Source organism: Octopus sinensis, linkage group LG17 (assembly GCF_006345805.1).
Source record: "Octopus sinensis linkage group LG17, ASM634580v1, whole genome shotgun sequence".
Lineage (NCBI taxonomy): Eukaryota > Metazoa > Mollusca > Cephalopoda > Octopoda > Octopodidae > Octopus > Octopus sinensis.
The window spans coordinates 45,281,123-45,297,510 of record NC_043013.1 but is presented as its reverse complement, the minus strand read 5'-3'; the positions used below and the strand labels follow the sequence as shown (position 1 = coordinate 45,297,510).

At 38.3% G+C, this 16,388-nt stretch overlaps 2 protein-coding genes across 3 annotated transcripts in view; one reads left to right on the top strand and one right to left on the bottom strand.

Moving 5' to 3' along the window:
* Positions 1 to 5,399: 5,399 nt before the first annotated feature.
* Positions 5,400 to 14,531, bottom strand: LOC115220888 (protein FMC1 homolog). The gene is made up of 3 exons (XM_029791082.2): positions 14,393 to 14,531; positions 11,883 to 12,032; positions 5,400 to 5,550 (listed from the first exon to the last, which is right to left on the bottom strand). The coding sequence occupies exons 1-3, from the start codon at positions 14,462 to 14,464 to the stop codon at positions 5,449 to 5,451; spliced, it is 324 nt and encodes a 107-aa protein (XP_029646942.1). The 5' UTR covers positions 14,465 to 14,531; the 3' UTR covers positions 5,400 to 5,448.
* LOC115220887 (immunoglobulin-binding protein 1) overlaps positions 14,495 to 16,388 on the top strand; it is a 30,153-nt gene continuing 28,259 nt past the window's right edge. For both annotated transcript variants that reach the window (XR_005002704.1, XM_029791080.2), the window contains exon 1: positions 14,495 to 14,661. Coding sequence is in view for 1 of the 2 variants with exons in the window: in XM_029791080.2 (XP_029646940.1) it covers positions 14,524 to 14,661 (138 nt within the window). In the remaining variant the exon portion in view is untranslated. The remainder of the gene's footprint in view (positions 14,662 to 16,388) is intronic.

Sequence of the window (16,388 nt, the reverse complement as noted above, 5' to 3'; positions counted from 1 at the left end):
CCCGAGACCCCAGTTGAACCGTCCAACCCATGCTAGCATGGAAAGCGGACGTTAAACGATGATGATGATGATGATGATGATGATATATATATATATATATATATATATATATTATATATATATATATATATATACATATACATATACATACACACACACACACACACACACACACACATATATATATATATATATATATATATATATATATATATATATATTTCAATGGGTGAATGAATTATCCTATGTTTACCGTTAACAAGGAAAATTCAATGAACCGTTACCAGGGTGTTAAATTCACGTCAGAAATATTTGCAGTTGATTTTTTCCTGATGAGAAGATTGCATCTTACACCGTTTATTCTTTTGGAATAAAACCATGTTGTCTTCAAAATATATGTCAAAAGTAAAAGAATTTTATTAACATCTTCGTTCAACTCTATTCATTTATTTATTCGTCTATATATATATATTTTGTCAGTGAACAGGTTGTGGTCTCAAAGTGACGAAAATATTTTGACAAATTAAACTTAAATGATGAAGTTTATATATATATATATATATATATATATATATATATATATGGTGGTTGTCTACTCTTTATGCAGAGTTTGACCACCTCCTATACCTACACCTTAGAACAATTATGGCATCTGATGTGGCTTTTTGAACCAGACAATGTTTTGAAAAGATAGCCACATAGATTGCATAACCAACTTGGACCACCAAGAGCTGCAGATAAGTTCTGATCTTTGTGTATCTTAAATTAAAATAAATAGTTAGGTGCAATGTAATACCATGTATGTGTGTGTATATATATATATATATATATATATATATATATATATATAGGCAAATTTGTTGTTGAAAATGCACCTAAATTTGAAAACCTTGTTTAAATTAAATTTATTTACATATATACCAAACTAGTTTGAACAATATTTTTTAAATATATATATATATATGCATGTATATATGTATGTATATAGATGGATAGATACAGAGAGGGAGATAGATAGATAGATAGATAGATAGATAGATTGATAGATAGATTGATAGATACAGAGAGGGAGAGATTGATAGATAGATAGATAGATAGATAGATAGATAGATAGATACAGAGAGAGAGAGAGAGAGAGAGATAGTTTGATGGATATGCATACATAAATACATGTGTGTGTGTATGTCATTTATGCCATTATGTAAAATGAATTTAAATCAATTCGCCTTTCAGAGCAGCTGCAGTTTGTAGTTATGTGAAAGTATTACTAGGTGCGGAACTTTCTATGCATGAGTGGATAGACTTGTACTCATGTCGTGGGTGTATGTGTCACTTTAGTGCACAAGTGTGTGTGTTTCACTACTGTTTATATTTGTATATGATATGTAAATGCGATTGGGTGTATATCTTTTATCTTTTACTTCTTTCAGTCATTTGACTGTGGCCATGCTGGTGCACTGCCTTCAACAGGTTTTAGTCAAATGAATCAACTCCAGTCCGGTACTTATTCTATTGGTCTATTTTGCTGAACTGCTAGCTTACAAGGGCATAAACAAACCAACACCAGTTGTCAAGTGGTGGTGGTGGGAAACACAGATATTATCACACACACGCACACATACACACATATACGATAGGTTTCTTTCAGTTTCTGTCTACCAAATCCACTCACAAGGCTTTGGTCAGCCTGAGGCTACAGTAGAAGACACATGCCCAAGGTGCCACACACTAGAACTGAACCCAGAACCATGTGTGGTTGGGAAGCAAGCTACTTACCACACAGCCACTCCTGATACAAGGAGTGGTTCTTTATTGTATTTCTGTGTTTGGAGATTTTTAGTCAATTAAATCAGTCACGTGACTTTGTCTGGAATTTCATTTTGTTGAAATGAGAAAGAGGAAGAGCAAAATCGATTTGGGAAGGGTCTGAACTAGAATACAACAAAATACTATAAGGTATTTTATTCAACACCTCCATACACTTGGTTATGTCCACCTCCAGTACACACAAAAGACTCCAACACCACCACCACTGCCATCATCATTTAACATCTGCTTCCCATGCTGGCATGGGTTGGATGGTTTGGCAGGTGCTGGTAAGGCCAGGAATCACACCAGACTCCGTTGTCTGTTCTGGCATGGTTTCTACAGCTGGATGCACTTGCTAACACCAACCACTTTACATTAAGAAAAGCATCCAGCCATAGAAACCATGCCAGAATGGACAATAGAGCCTGGTACAACCACACACACACACATATGCATGTGTATATATATATATATAAATATATACACACATAAATACATAAATACATATATATATACATATATATATATATATATATATATATATATAGAGAGAGAGAGAGAGAGAGAGAGAGAGAGAGAGAGAGAGAGAGAGAGAGAGAGGCGCAATGGCCCAGTGGTTAGGGCAGCGGACTCGCGGTCATGGGATCACGGTTTCGATTCCTAGACTAGGCTTTGCGAGTGTTTATTGAGCAAAAACACCTAAAGCTCCATGAGGCTCCGGCAGGGGGTGGTGGCAATCCCTGCTGTACTCTTTCGCCACAATTTTCTCTCACTCTTTCTTCTGTTGGCCTGCTCACTTAGCCAGAGGGGTGGCGTCATTTAAAAAGGCTAAAACAATGCGAAACGCATTGTGACCAGCGATGTGTAGCAACATCTGATAGCCTGGTTGGTCACGGTGATATATAATATATATATATCTGTAAATGTAATATGTGACAATTATTCGGTAGCCATGATAAAACTCCGAGTTTCGGATGCCGAGGTGGAAATCCATGCTGCCAACTCTTCAGTTATCCGGCCATTGGCATTCTTCCGATGGCCGGATAACTGAAGAGATGGCGGCTTGGATTTCCACCTCGGCATCCGAAACTCGGAGTTTTATCATGGCTACCGAATAATTGTCACATATTACATTTACAGATAAATTCCTCTAGTTACATAATATCGAGGTCTCTTTCATTCTTTTGTTGTCTTACCATTTACCATTTTTATCAATATATATATATATATATTAGGTTGTCCGGAAAGTTCTGAGTGTTTTTAAGTTAAATCTTTTAATGCTTCATTGAACACACCTGAAGCATAACACAGACAGAATGTTGGCATTGCTTTGCTTGAAGTGGTAGTACATCTCTTCTTTGTCCCTGACTAGAAATAGATTATCTTTCATTCCGGTTACCATTTATTGACATTTGAAATGGATAACCAGAAATTTCATATTCAAGTTGTAATACTTTTCTTTTTTTAAAAAAGAGGAGGAAATGCTGCAAAGACTTGCAAAAATCATTTGTGAAGTTTTTTGGTGATGATGATGCTGCAGGTGAATTAACTGTTCAAAGGTGGTTTGCAAATTTTAAAGCTGAAGTTTAGCTTGGAAGGTGACGGTTGCAGTGGAAAAATCTTCAAAATTGGATGAAGATATTTTGAAGGCAAAAATTGAAGAAAACTCAAATATCACAACTAGAGAACTTACAGAGGAGTTGAAAGTTTCTAAAAGTATGGCTCATGAAGACCTAGTGAAGCTAGGATACATTTCTCACTATAATGTCGAGGCAAGTGAAATCGAAATCAAAATCAAACTCGGTGACTGGCATCTGTTGCTAGGTGGAGCACTAAGAGTACCATACGAGTGAGATCGTTGCCAGAGCAACAAGCTGGCCTCCGTGCCGATGGCACATTAAAAACACCATTCGAGTGTGATCGTTACCTGCGTCGCCTTACTAGCACATGTGCTGATGGCACATGAAAAAACATTCGAGTGAGGTTGTTGCCAGTGCCGCTGGACTGGCTCCTCTGCAGGTGGCACATAAAAAGCCCCATTTGAGTGTGGCCATTGCCAGTATCGCCTAACTGGCCCTCGTGCTGGTGGGACGTAAAAGAACCCACTACACTCTCGGAGTAGTTGGTGTTAGGCAGGGCATCCAGCTGTAGAAACTCTGCCAGATCAGATTGGAGCCTGGTGCAGCCATCTGGTTCGCCAGACCTCTTTCAAATCATCCAACCCATGCTAGCATGGAAAGTGGACGTTAAACGATGATGATGATGATGATGAATGTATGGGTGCTTGTGATTGGAGATGAAAAATGGATTGTATACGAAAACATAGTGTGAAAAAGATCCTGGAGTTTGCATAAGCATCTCCCAAAGACAAATATTTATGCTAAATAAAGCTATGCATTGTGTTTGGTGGGATCATAAAGGCATTATTTATTATGATCTTCTCCCACAAAACCAGGCCATTAATTCTGATGTGTACTGTCATCAGCTGGCTAATTTCAACCAGAAATTCAAAGAGATTGCCAACAGGAAAGGGGTAATGTTCCAACAAAACAATGCCTGACCACATGTGTCTTTGGCTACATGAACAAAGTTACATGATCTTGACTGGGATCTCTTACCCCATTCACCATATTCCCCCAAAACGCACCATCCGACTACCACTTGTTTTTGTCTCTACAGAACTCATGGAATCAAAATGTATCTAGACAACTTTTTTCTTCAAAACCAATCAAATTTCATGCTGATGGAATATTTAGGTACAGCTCTATATTTAAGAGATGAGGAATTATGTACATTGTTGTTAACACAACGTTTCGGCTGATATACCCTCCAGCCTTCTTCAGGTGTCAACAAACAAGATGTGGACAAATATCTAATAAATGTAAATAATGTACATAATTCCTCATCTCTTAAATATAGAACTGTATTATAAGGTTGTGGTGTAAAACACGTAGTTACATAGTTATAATATTCAGTCATTTGTACCTTTCAAGTTAGAGCTGAAACTGTGAGAATAGGTTTGTTATTAGTTAATAAAATTGACTTATTGAGTAGACAGGCTTTTGGGGGTCCAGGAAAAAATCCATTTAGAAAAAAGGAATCCTGGATATTAAAAAGGTTGGGAGCCACTGCTTGAGGAGCAACTTATCCTCCTGGACTTTACTTCAATTGCTTTACATCTGTCATCATCACCGTCATCATCATTTAACATCCGTTTTCCATGCTGGCATGGGTTGGACAGTTTGACAGGAGCTGGCTAAGCAGAATACTGCACTAGGCTTCGTTGTCTGTTTTAGCATGGTTCTTACAGTTGGATATCCTCCCTAACACCAAGCACCCTAGAGTGGACCTTATGAGCAGATTTTAATTTTGGAAACTAAAAGAAGCCTGTGATTGTTGTAAATCAATCATTTCCAAATATTGTAAAAATTATTTAACAATCACTTTAAAAATAGCTATAGCATTTATTTGCAAAGAGGGATCACGTACAATAAAATAAATTAACTAAAAACAAAAATATTATCTTTCATTATTGTCTGTTTTTACTGATTTTTTTTTTTCATTTTTGTAATTTCTTGCTCTTTTTTTTCTTTCTTTTTATTTTAAAAAATTTATTCCAAGTCCTTTCCTTATTCCAGTTCAAGTTTCAGGCACATGATTCTTAGGTAACTTCAGACCAACTAGTTCAGCACTAGCTTCAATACTTCTTTCACCAGCCCCTTTGTACATGTCTGTCACCTCCTACAAAGTCAAAAAACAAAATGTAAACATCACTTAAATTGTCAAAAAAACAAATTACTGCATTTAACAATATTGTTTTAACTTATACTCACTACTTATAAAAGAATTACAATGAAACACTCATTCAATACTGGTGACCCCCTTCGGTCAGACACTGACCATGGGTTTGCACCTAGAGAGTTACCCTCTGAGGCACAAGTCTGGGCAAGGTTTTTTTTTTTTTTTTTTTAATGGAAGACCAGCAGTCGCCCATGCATACCAGCCTCATCTCTCCACGTCACCGATGTTGTCCAAGGGAAAGGCAAAGGGGCTGATACAGCTTGGCACCTGTGACGTCGCAACTCATTTCTACAGCTGAGTGAACTGGAGCAACGTGAAATAAAGTGTCTTGCTCAAGAACACAACACGCAGCCCGGTCCGGGATTCGAGCTCACAACCTCACGATCGTAAGCTTGACGCTCTAACCACAAGATATCAACTACACACATAGAAAGACATCATATTGGTTTCGAATTTTGGAACAAGGCCAGCAAGTTCATGGAAAGGTTAAGTTGATTACATCAACCCCCAGTACTCAACTGGTACTTATTTTATTGACCTCGAAAGGATGAAAGGCAAAGTTGACCTCAACAGAATGTGAACTCAGAACATGAAGACAGATGAAATGCCACTAAGCATTTTGCCTTGTGTGCTAACAATTCTGCTACCTAGCCACCTTTATCTCAAATTTTGACACAAAGCCAGCAAATTTGGGGGAGGGAGTAAGTCAGTTACATTGCCCCACATTACTGTTTAGTATCCCTACTACTTGAATCTCTTTCAAGATTTCAAAACCTGCTGACTTAGTGAAAATGCCCAGCACTTTTCAAAACTTCTTATTAATAACTGCATTATTTCTTTCCAGGTAAACTGACGCCTGATTATTCATAGAAACTTCAAATATAACTATAAAAATAATAAATAAATAATGAAATTATTGTATACAGTGCTCAGGTGCACCACAACTTGTCAGAAAGTTCATATAAAGTACATGCAGTTATGTACAAATGTCTGGAAAACGAACAGTATGAATCAGATACATGCTTGCGTGTGTATGGAGGGGAGAAAATCAGGTGTAGTGTTGGCGAATCTCGGAAAGCATGGAAGTTTTGAAGGATGCAGTGCTCCGACAACTAACAACTGATGCCGGCAGTTTGTTAGCAACTTCTCTTGAAAATCAACAAAATTTGGCATCATGTCGTAATCAAGTCTCTGCAGAAAAAAGGTTTAACTCTCAAGAATATTCATGCTGGCATGGTTGATACATCAGGGGGTGATGCTCCAGCTTTATCAACAGTGCAAAAGTAGCAGCTGGATTTAGCAGGGGAAGAGAGAGTCTTGAGAAGTTCCATGGTCTGGACATCCTGCAGCTGTCACCACTGAGGAAAACATTGATTGTGTTCACCACATGGTGGCGAATGGCAAGCGATTGACTATAAAGCAAATAGTCAATGTTATTAGCATATCCCATGAGAGAGTTTAGAATATTCTGAACAATGAACTTAGCATGACAAAAGTTTCTGCTTGATGAGTGCCACGTCTTCTGACACTTGATCAAAAGCAAACCAGGCTGATTACATTAAGGGAATATCTGACATTCTTTGAGGCAGATCCAGCTTGTTTCTTTGAACGATTCCTAACCTAGGATGTGAGTTGGCTTGATCGCTTCGAACCAGAAACAAAGAGGCAATCTTATTTCTTTATTGCCCACATGGGGCTAAACATAGAGGGGACAAACAAGGACAGACAAACGGATTAAGTCGATTACATCGACCACAGTGCGTAACTGGTACTTAATTTATTGCAAGGCGACGAGCTGGCAGAAGCGTTAGCACGCTGGGCGAAATGCTAAGTAGTATTTCGTCTGCCGTTACGTTCTGAGTTCAAATTCTGCCATGGTCAACTTTGCCTTTCATCCTTTCGGGGTCGATAAATTAAGTACCTGTTACGCACTGGGGTCGATATAATCGACTTAATCCGTTTGTCTGTCCTTGTTTGTCCTCTCTGTGTTTAGCTTCTTGTGGGTAGTAAAGAAATAGGTACTTAATTTATCGACCCCAAAAAAATGAAAGGCAAAGTTGACCTTGGGGGAATTTGAACTCAGAACATATAGACAGACGAGATACCGCTAAGCATTTTGCCTGGTGTGCTAATGATTCTGCCAGCTCGCCAACTTATACAAACAGGCAATCTGTGCAATGGAAGCACTCCTCTTCACTTACTCCAAAGAAGGCAAGGTCGTTTCATCTGCAGGGAAGGTGATGGCCTCAGTGTTTTGGAATGCAAAAGGTATTGGGTTTATTGACTATCTTCAAAATGATCACACCATCAATGGAAAGTTCTATGCCAACTTGCTAAGGCAATTATGAAAGGCCATTAAGACCAAACACCCAGAAAAACTTATGAAGGGGGTCCTTTGTTTTAATGATTGCTGTGCTTGACTGGCTTTGAACTGGTTGATCACCCTCCCTATTTTAGTGATTTGGTTCTATCTGACTATCGTCTGTTTCCCAACATAAAAAAAAAACACTCAGCTGGGCACCAGTATCACTGTGATCACCACGTCTTATCTGCATTGACAACTATTTCGACCAACAGGATAATGCCTTCACCAGTGTGATTCAAGCACTGCAACTACTGATGGAAGTGTGTGGACAGTTAGAGGAACTATGAGAGTGTCTTGCTCAGCCTATGAGCATTTCAGCTGACTCTCATAATAATAAAAAATTACTATTATACCTTTTAAGAAACACACAAAAACCGTTTTAGATTCGCTTCAACATTTACATTTAATTTGTCAAAATATTTTCGTTGCTTTGAGATTGCGACCTGTTCACTGACAAAGCATCGTGATGCATCTCAGAAGTTTTGTCAGTGAACAGGTCGCAGTCTCAAAGCGACGAAAATATTTTGACAAATTAAATTTAAATGTTGAAGCGAATCTAAAACGGTTTTGTGTGTTTCTTAAATGGATTATAAACACCTTCCACGCTGCAATTGTTTTCGTTTCAGCACACGATCTCAGATCAAGTCACTCGCTATGCAAGTACATCTCTGTAATTATTATACCTGCATTTGTATTAATATTAATATTTAAAAAGTCCTCGTTTTTCATCAAAAATTTTGTACTTCAGTTTTCAGCCCCCTAGCAAATTTCGTACCCGGACCACTGGTTGTAATTGAAAATGAACAACGATGCTTCTGCCACTGATGAAAGGATAATTTGATGCCAGCATCCCGTTTCCTTTCTCAAAATCACATATCACAAGAATATAATATCTAAGTGACGTTCTTTCAGTTTTGGTTCTAAATATGATAAATACTTTTACTGAACATAAACATAATTTATTCATGATTAAAACATTCAACGAATTATACTAATTGCAAAGCAAAAACACAAACTGTTATAGGAATATATTGTTCTATTTGGGGAGATGACAGACGTTGGGGAAAAGTGAACAGTTTAGCTGAAGTTATCTCCCTTGAACATTACATCACAAACTTCTAAGTGTTGATTCCTAAAGCGGGAACTGTCACCCTCTGAGTGCGTGGCTGGAATGTCAACTTTAGAAATGACTAATTTAGACACTGAGGGGCGCTAGAAGGCAAGTCACGGTAAGAAGCGTTAAAAAAAAAAAACAGGGGTAATGAGGGAACAAGGGGCACAGAGTATAAAATGGCAGTTGCTAGTAAAACCTGCAATAAGCACAGTCATTGTGTTTACATTCAACGAAAAATGGGGAGAATAAATAATATATATACAATTATAATATTTCACTATAGGCGTAGGAGCGGCTGTGTGGTAAGTAGCTTGCTTACCAACCACATGGTCCCGGGTTGATTCCACAGCGTGGCACCTTGGACAACTGTCTTCTACTATAGCCTTGACCAAAGCCTCGTGAGTGGATTTGGTAGACGGTAGTGGATTTTTCTAACTTGCAGTACTGAATTTAAATCCTACTACAAGTACAGCTCAAGGAAGGATAGAGATTCTGACAGATTGGGTTTTTATAGATACACTACATGAAGATGAACTCTTTAGGAGTGATCCAATGCAGTGCATTGCCCAAACAAATAGTAATGGGAATCTCTCAAAAGAAATTTGCAGGATGTTTATACCAATTCACAGGAGTAATTTGCAGGCTTTTTCTTCTTTATGTTAGCATAAAATAAAAGTGATATTGGTTTCAAATTTCAGCACAAGGCCAGTATTTTCGGAGAAGGGGTTAAGTCAATTAAGCAACCTCAATGCTCAAATGGAATCTGGGGCAGCTCCCCAGCTTACCAGTTTTCAGTCAAACCATCCAACCCATGCCAGCATGGAAAGCAGATGTTAGATGATGAATTCCAGGCAATATTTTAGTTTGACAGAAATGCTGAGAATGAGAATGTTAGTTCCTGCCACCAAGCTAAATGATGCACCCTGTTAAATACCTTCTTTTTTAGAGCACAAAAGGTTTTGTAAAATGGGAGAGATACAGTTGAATAACTTATCTATTTGGTGATGAATGGCCTTCACTTTTCAGTGTCAGTTATTATCATCAACAAGTAAGGTCATTTCCTGACTACAATTACTTTTTCTACTCTAGGCACAAAGCCTAAAATTTTTGGAGAGGGTCCAGTCGATTAGATCTACCCCAGTACACAACTGGTACTTAATTTATCGACCCCGAAAGGATGAAAGGCAAAGTCAACCTTGGCGGAATTTGAACTCAGAATGTAAGCACAGACGAAATACCTATTTCTTTACTACCCACAAGGAACTAAACACAGAGGGGACAAACAGATTAAGTTGATTATATCAACCCCAGTGCATAACTGGTACTTAATTTATTGACCCCGAAAGGATGAAAGGCAAAGTCGACCTCAGAGGAAGTTGAACTCAGAATGTAAGCACAGACAAAATACCGCTAAGCATTTCGCTTGGCGTGTTAACGTTTCTGCCAGCTCATCGCCTTGACTACAATTTCTGACAACAATTACATGAATGAAAGGAATCTACTGAGAGTCATCATTTCTACATTTTAATCAAAGTTGCAATCTGTAACATCTAAACTGGCTGCACCTGGATAAAATATTCTACCTGTTCTATGTTCAACTGACTAGATCCGGCCTGATACACCTACCCTACAATATCATTCTAAAACTAAACAATCTCATTATTGAAATCCTGAAGTTATGAGATAACGTATGATTAAATAATAATAATGAAATTATTGTATACAGTGCTCAGGTGCACCACAACGATCAGGTGCAAAGTAATGAATAAATAAGCTTTACATTTGACAGAATAATCTGAATGCTGAAGAATTAAATTTGTTTTAGGCAGTAAACTGGCAGAGTCATTAGAGCATAGGACAAAATACATAGTAGTATCTGTTCTGGCTCTCTTCCCTCTGAGTTCAAATCCCACAGAAACCAACCTTGACTTTCATCCTTTGAGGGCTGATAAAACAAAGCACCATTCCATGGTATTGGATTAGTTGAATTGTCAAAGCATCAAACAAAAATCTTTGCAGTGTTTGTTACATTTCTTTGCATTCAAAGTTCTCAGGTGGTAGGCATAATCCACTCCCCAGTTTAACACCATCTGGTACTCAGGTGCCCTTAATAGAGATTACCATTACAAGCACCCATGTCTTTGTCTTGAGGATTATTTGATTATTTCCTCTCTTCCAGCCACCAAATCTCAAGGTGTCTGGAGAAAAAAATTTTCCTTGGCACTACATTTTCCTGTGCAGGTGGCACGTAAAAAGCTCCTACTACCCTCCCAGAGTGGTTGGCATTAGGAAGGGCATCCAGCTGTAGAAACACTGCCAGATCAGACTGGAGCCTGGTGCAGCCTTCTGGCTTCCCAGACCCCAGTTGAACCGTCCAACCCATGCTAGCATGGAGAATGGACATTAAACGATGATGATGATGATAATGATGACTACCCTTCCCTCCCTGACTGAAACAAACGATCATTTGATCAACCAGACTAGTCAAATGGTGTCGTACACCACTGGTCATAATGCGTTTTGCATCATTTTAGCTTTTGATAAGTAGTGTCATCTGCTGCCAATGTTCTGTGAGACTATGTCTAAGCCATGCTAAAGTATTACTTTGCTTGGAAACAGGTGAGGATTGGTGACAGGAAGGGCATTCAGCTGTAGAAAATTTGTCCAGACCACAGATCAAATAAAACTGACCAACCTAAGCAAGCATGGAAAAGTGGATTTTATGATGATAATGATGATGATGGTGATGCACATCTCATTCTAATGTAAATAATATTTATTTTGGTAACTTACCTGGAGTAGCCGAGAACTTTGCAGAAAAGTAAGGTATGTCATTGCTTGATACTGAAGATCTGTTTTACTACGACAATATTTTTCGCTGGTTACACTTGATTTATGGAACTGATCTTTCATGTAGAGATAGGATGGAGACTGATATAGGCCCTTAAATTAAAAGAAAAAGAAAACTGATATTTAAAGAAAATGCATTTATACAAATATTGCCACTTTATTTTCATAAACTGGTAACTGTTTAAGAGTAACTACACACAGTACCTGGGTGAACAATTCAATTCAATTTCTATATATAGTAAATATCTTTCTAAATTCTAAGCCAGGATTTGAAACTGAATCTACATTTTTCTACAAGTTCTTTTCCTAGTGTTCCTGGCTTTTGCACTTAGAAATAAAAGAGGGAGAAAATATTATTTTTTGAAACGTCCCTTTATTATCATTGTTACAATGTAAGATGCAACTTCTTTGAGCTGTTGTTAAACGCTAATTATTTGCTGTTCTGTTATCCATTCTGTTAACTTCATCTTTTGTTGAGTGTGAGAAGGCTGATGGAAAAAAGGAGAGAGAGAAAGAGCAAGAGAATTTAGGCATTAGAGAGGATAGGAGCTGTGTAGTCTCTTGCATAAGATGGTTCCTCCACTGGTACCAAAAGAAGGAAAGAAGAACTGGATTCGTTTTCAGTATTTATATATGTTGGAATGGTTGATGTAGGAAAGTAGTGAGTTTACATCTCTCAAACTGTATTTAATCTTAGAATGTTAACTTAAACAATAGAACTTAACTAAGTGTAACAGTTGACTTCCATAAATTTCAAAGTGCAAAAGCCGAGAACAATAGCAAAAATTTAGATTTGGTTCAAATCTGGCTTAGAATGTAGTAAGTTATTTGTTACATATGTATCTTGATTTTTTCAGATATTCTTGGGCTCCCTGGTGTCCTATTTCCCTATTCTTTTATTTGTTTCAGTCATTTGACTGTACCCATGCTGAAGCACCGCCTTTTAATCGAGCAAATCGACCCTAGGACTTATTCTTTGTTAGCCTAGTACTTGTTCTATCGGTCTCTTCTGCTGAACCGCTAAGATATGGGTATGTAAACACACCAGCATCGGTTGTCAAGTGATGTCGGGGGACAAACATAGACACACAAACTCACTCACACACACATATATACGACGGGCTTCTTTCAGTTTCTGTCTACCAAATCCACTTACAAGGCTTTGGTCGGCCCGAGGCTATAGTAGAAGACACTTGCCCAAGGTGCTACGTAGTGGGACTGAACCCAGAACCATGTGGTTGGTAAGCAAGCTACTTACCACACAGCCACACCTGCGCCTATGTTCATGATTCTAAATACAATTTATTAATAAATTGTTTATGCTTAACTATTCCAAAAGTTTCATTACTTATTTGTACACCATAGCATACTATTTCATGCCCATTCGAGTCAACACAACAGAATGACAAACAAATGTAAAAACTTGAAGCTTTTAACAGAGGCACAAGGTCACAGAGTTTGGTGGTGGTGGTATTGTTTATTACATCAACCCCCATACTTGAGTGGTACTTTATTTTATTGATTTGGAAGGACGAAGGGCAAGGTTGACATCGGTAGGAGTTGAACTCAGATCGCAAAGAGACGGAACATATTAAAATATTTTGTGTGATGCCTTAAGTTTTCTTTACATTTTTTTGTCCTTCTGTTGTCGATTCCAATGTACACACGTCATCTTTGACTGAGCAAATCTATCATCAAAATTGTCATGGCCATTTCATCTTCCTCCAGGCACTGCATATCTAGGACTACGTTAACTAATGTGCCTTTCGCGCTTCGAGAAAGTAGGATTTAATTTGGGGAAGATGGTCAAACTAAAGGCGCACTTTTTTTTGTCATATTCGTTTAGAGCAAGTTGTTTTACACCTATTACACTATTTTGTTGTTGTTGTTGTTTTTATGCCCGGGTCAGACCCTTCAGTTTGACCGGGAAGATTCTTAATGGGTTGAGTAACCATCCAAATCCACGAATCTTTCTGTTACATCTAAAGTGGCAATCGTCACCGCGTCTACAACAGTAACGTTATCAGGAATTACCTACACGGACCCTCTGAGCATAAAGGGTTCATTTCGAAGTGGTTATATAATTCTTTAAGCAGAAGTACACAGACTTCAGCTTTTAGAGTACACATTGGCCCTTACCTCCCTTTAAATGTTCTGTGACCTACCAAGGTTGTCCGTGGAGAAATTTAGTTTTAACAACGAAGCCTGAGTTTTCTGGGAACGGGATAAATGAATTATTATACAGGAATTATGACATGTAATTTAACGAACACACACACGTGCGAGTGTCTCTGGTGAATCTGTTGACAATTATTGTTAAGTGACGACTTTGGATGAACATGCTGAAAGGGAAACTGAATAAAAGTTTACAGATTTAGAAGAGAAGTCTACAAGAAGGATAAAACATCTTCAAGAGATGTAAAGATTAGTTATATAAGCACAAATCAACTCACTTTGCCGTAGACATGCCTCAGTTCCCGTATGATGGCCCTCAACAGGGAGAGACTGTTGGCGTTGGTCGCCATGTAGCAGAAGAAATCTTGGAGATCCTGGAGAGCTCTTCGTCGTCGAAGGGAGATAACTCATGCTCCTTAGTGACAAAATGGCACAGAATGTGACGGGAAATGGACATGACACGCTCGCTTCGATATTTAAGCAATTATTAAAGGCTTATGAATATCTGGAGTCGTCTGACCTAGCCACATCAGACCCTGGATACCAGGTAAATACATCAGATGATGCACAGATGTAGAAATGCAGCCTTTTTTTGTTGTTGTTTTAGATATTCTGTGTCGCTCATTTTTATGCTTTTGTCAAACCCGGTTTGTTTATCGTTCGTGTAGTCTTCATCACACATGTTAACACTGTTCGTTCTGTTGCCTAATGTTTCCATTCTCGAAGATATTTATATGTCCCATAGTAGTGCCATTACAAAATATCCTCAAAAATACCCACACATCGTCAATCAAAACGCAATCTTATGACTAATACACACACACACATATACATATATATATATATATATTTCGGCAATCTTTCGTCTCTAGTAACTGAAATTTTTTTACTCGGTGTATGTGTATATGTATGTATATTACTTCAAAAGTTCCCGCAAGCCCATATGTAAAAAAAAATTTTTTTTACGGAAATCGACGGAAAGGTCTACTAGAGACGAAAGATCGCCTATGTTTCTTTATTACCCAGAAGGGGCTAAACATGGAGGGGACAAACAAGAATAGACAAAGGGTTTAAGTTAATTACATCGACCCCAGTGCGAAACTGGTACCTTATTTATCGACCCCCGAAAGGATGAAAGGCAAAGTCGACATACATATCTTCATGTATGTATGCATAGGTCCCACTTCTCAACCAATGAATATCTCTCGACGAATCTCGAACGTTTGTCTACAGGTTGTTCGCAAGTCTAGCTCAATAGTTGCCGCTCAAGTCTTCTCTTTATCTACCTCTGTAGCGAACACTTTTGTACACCACCCCATTATCCTATTTCAACCAACGCGATGTGCATCATCTAGTCGTATCACATGTCCGTATATCTGGCCTTCTTCCATGGCCAGTTACCTTCTCGTTTCCTTTGGTCAGCTTATTCTTCTCATTTAACAATTAGTACCTCCACCCGAACCACACCGTGTTATGCGCAATTCTTCCACCCATGCTATCACGCTTCGTGTTTCACTGCTAAACAACAACATACGTTTTATACACGCTTCTTTCGTATGAGTAAAAAGCGTTTTGTTAAACAACAAATAACTTTCTAATAGTAACGGAGTAACTTCCACGTGGTCGCTCTGCCTGCAAGAAATAGTAGCCAAATCTTCTTCAGACCACACTCTGTTGTCTTAGAAAAAGGAAGGAGATAATGTGGACTTAGACATACTATGTCTAGAAAAAATTTAAAAAAAGACGAGATCGTCACGGATAGAACGCCTTCGATCATAGATTTGCTCAGTCAGTCCTAACCTGGGATCAAACAACAATGAATCAAACCTATAACGAAACAGGTCGTTTGCCCTGCTAGAAATAGCAACCAAATTTCCCTCAAATCACACTTAGAAAAGGGACACATTGGATAGTATAGTACTGGGTGCACACTGCCTAGGAAAAAGTTGGGATTGTTACTGCAGGAATGGCTTTGACCATACGTCATTTACCTAGGGTTAAACAACAAGAACAAACCAGAACAACCTATATTCTTCCTTCCCCCAAGTCCTCTCAGCACAAATAATTTTGATTTAAAATTTTGGCACAAGGCCAGCAATTTCGGAGGAGTGGGTAAGTTGATTATGTCAACCACAGTGTTCAACTAGTACTTATTTTATCGATCCTGAAAGGATGGATGGCAAAGTCAACCTTGGAATTTGAACTTAGAATGTAAAAACAGACAAAATGCTACTAAGCATTTTGCCTGGTGTGCAAACGATTCTGCCAGCTCAC

Excerpts from the sequence above, each read along its gene's own strand:
- LOC115220888 (XM_029791082.2), bottom strand. The coding sequence starts at position 14,464 with ATGGCGACCAACGCCAACAGTCTCTCCCTGTTGAGGGCCATCATACGG. Across the intron at positions 12,033-14,392 it reads TGAGGCATGTCTACGGCAAA|GGCCTATATCAGTCTCCATC; the intron begins GTGAGTTGATTT and ends TTTTAATTTAAG. Across the intron at positions 5,551-11,882 it reads AAAGTTCTCGGCTACTCCAG|GAGGTGACAGACATGTACAA; the intron begins GTAAGTTACCAA and ends TTGACTTTGTAG.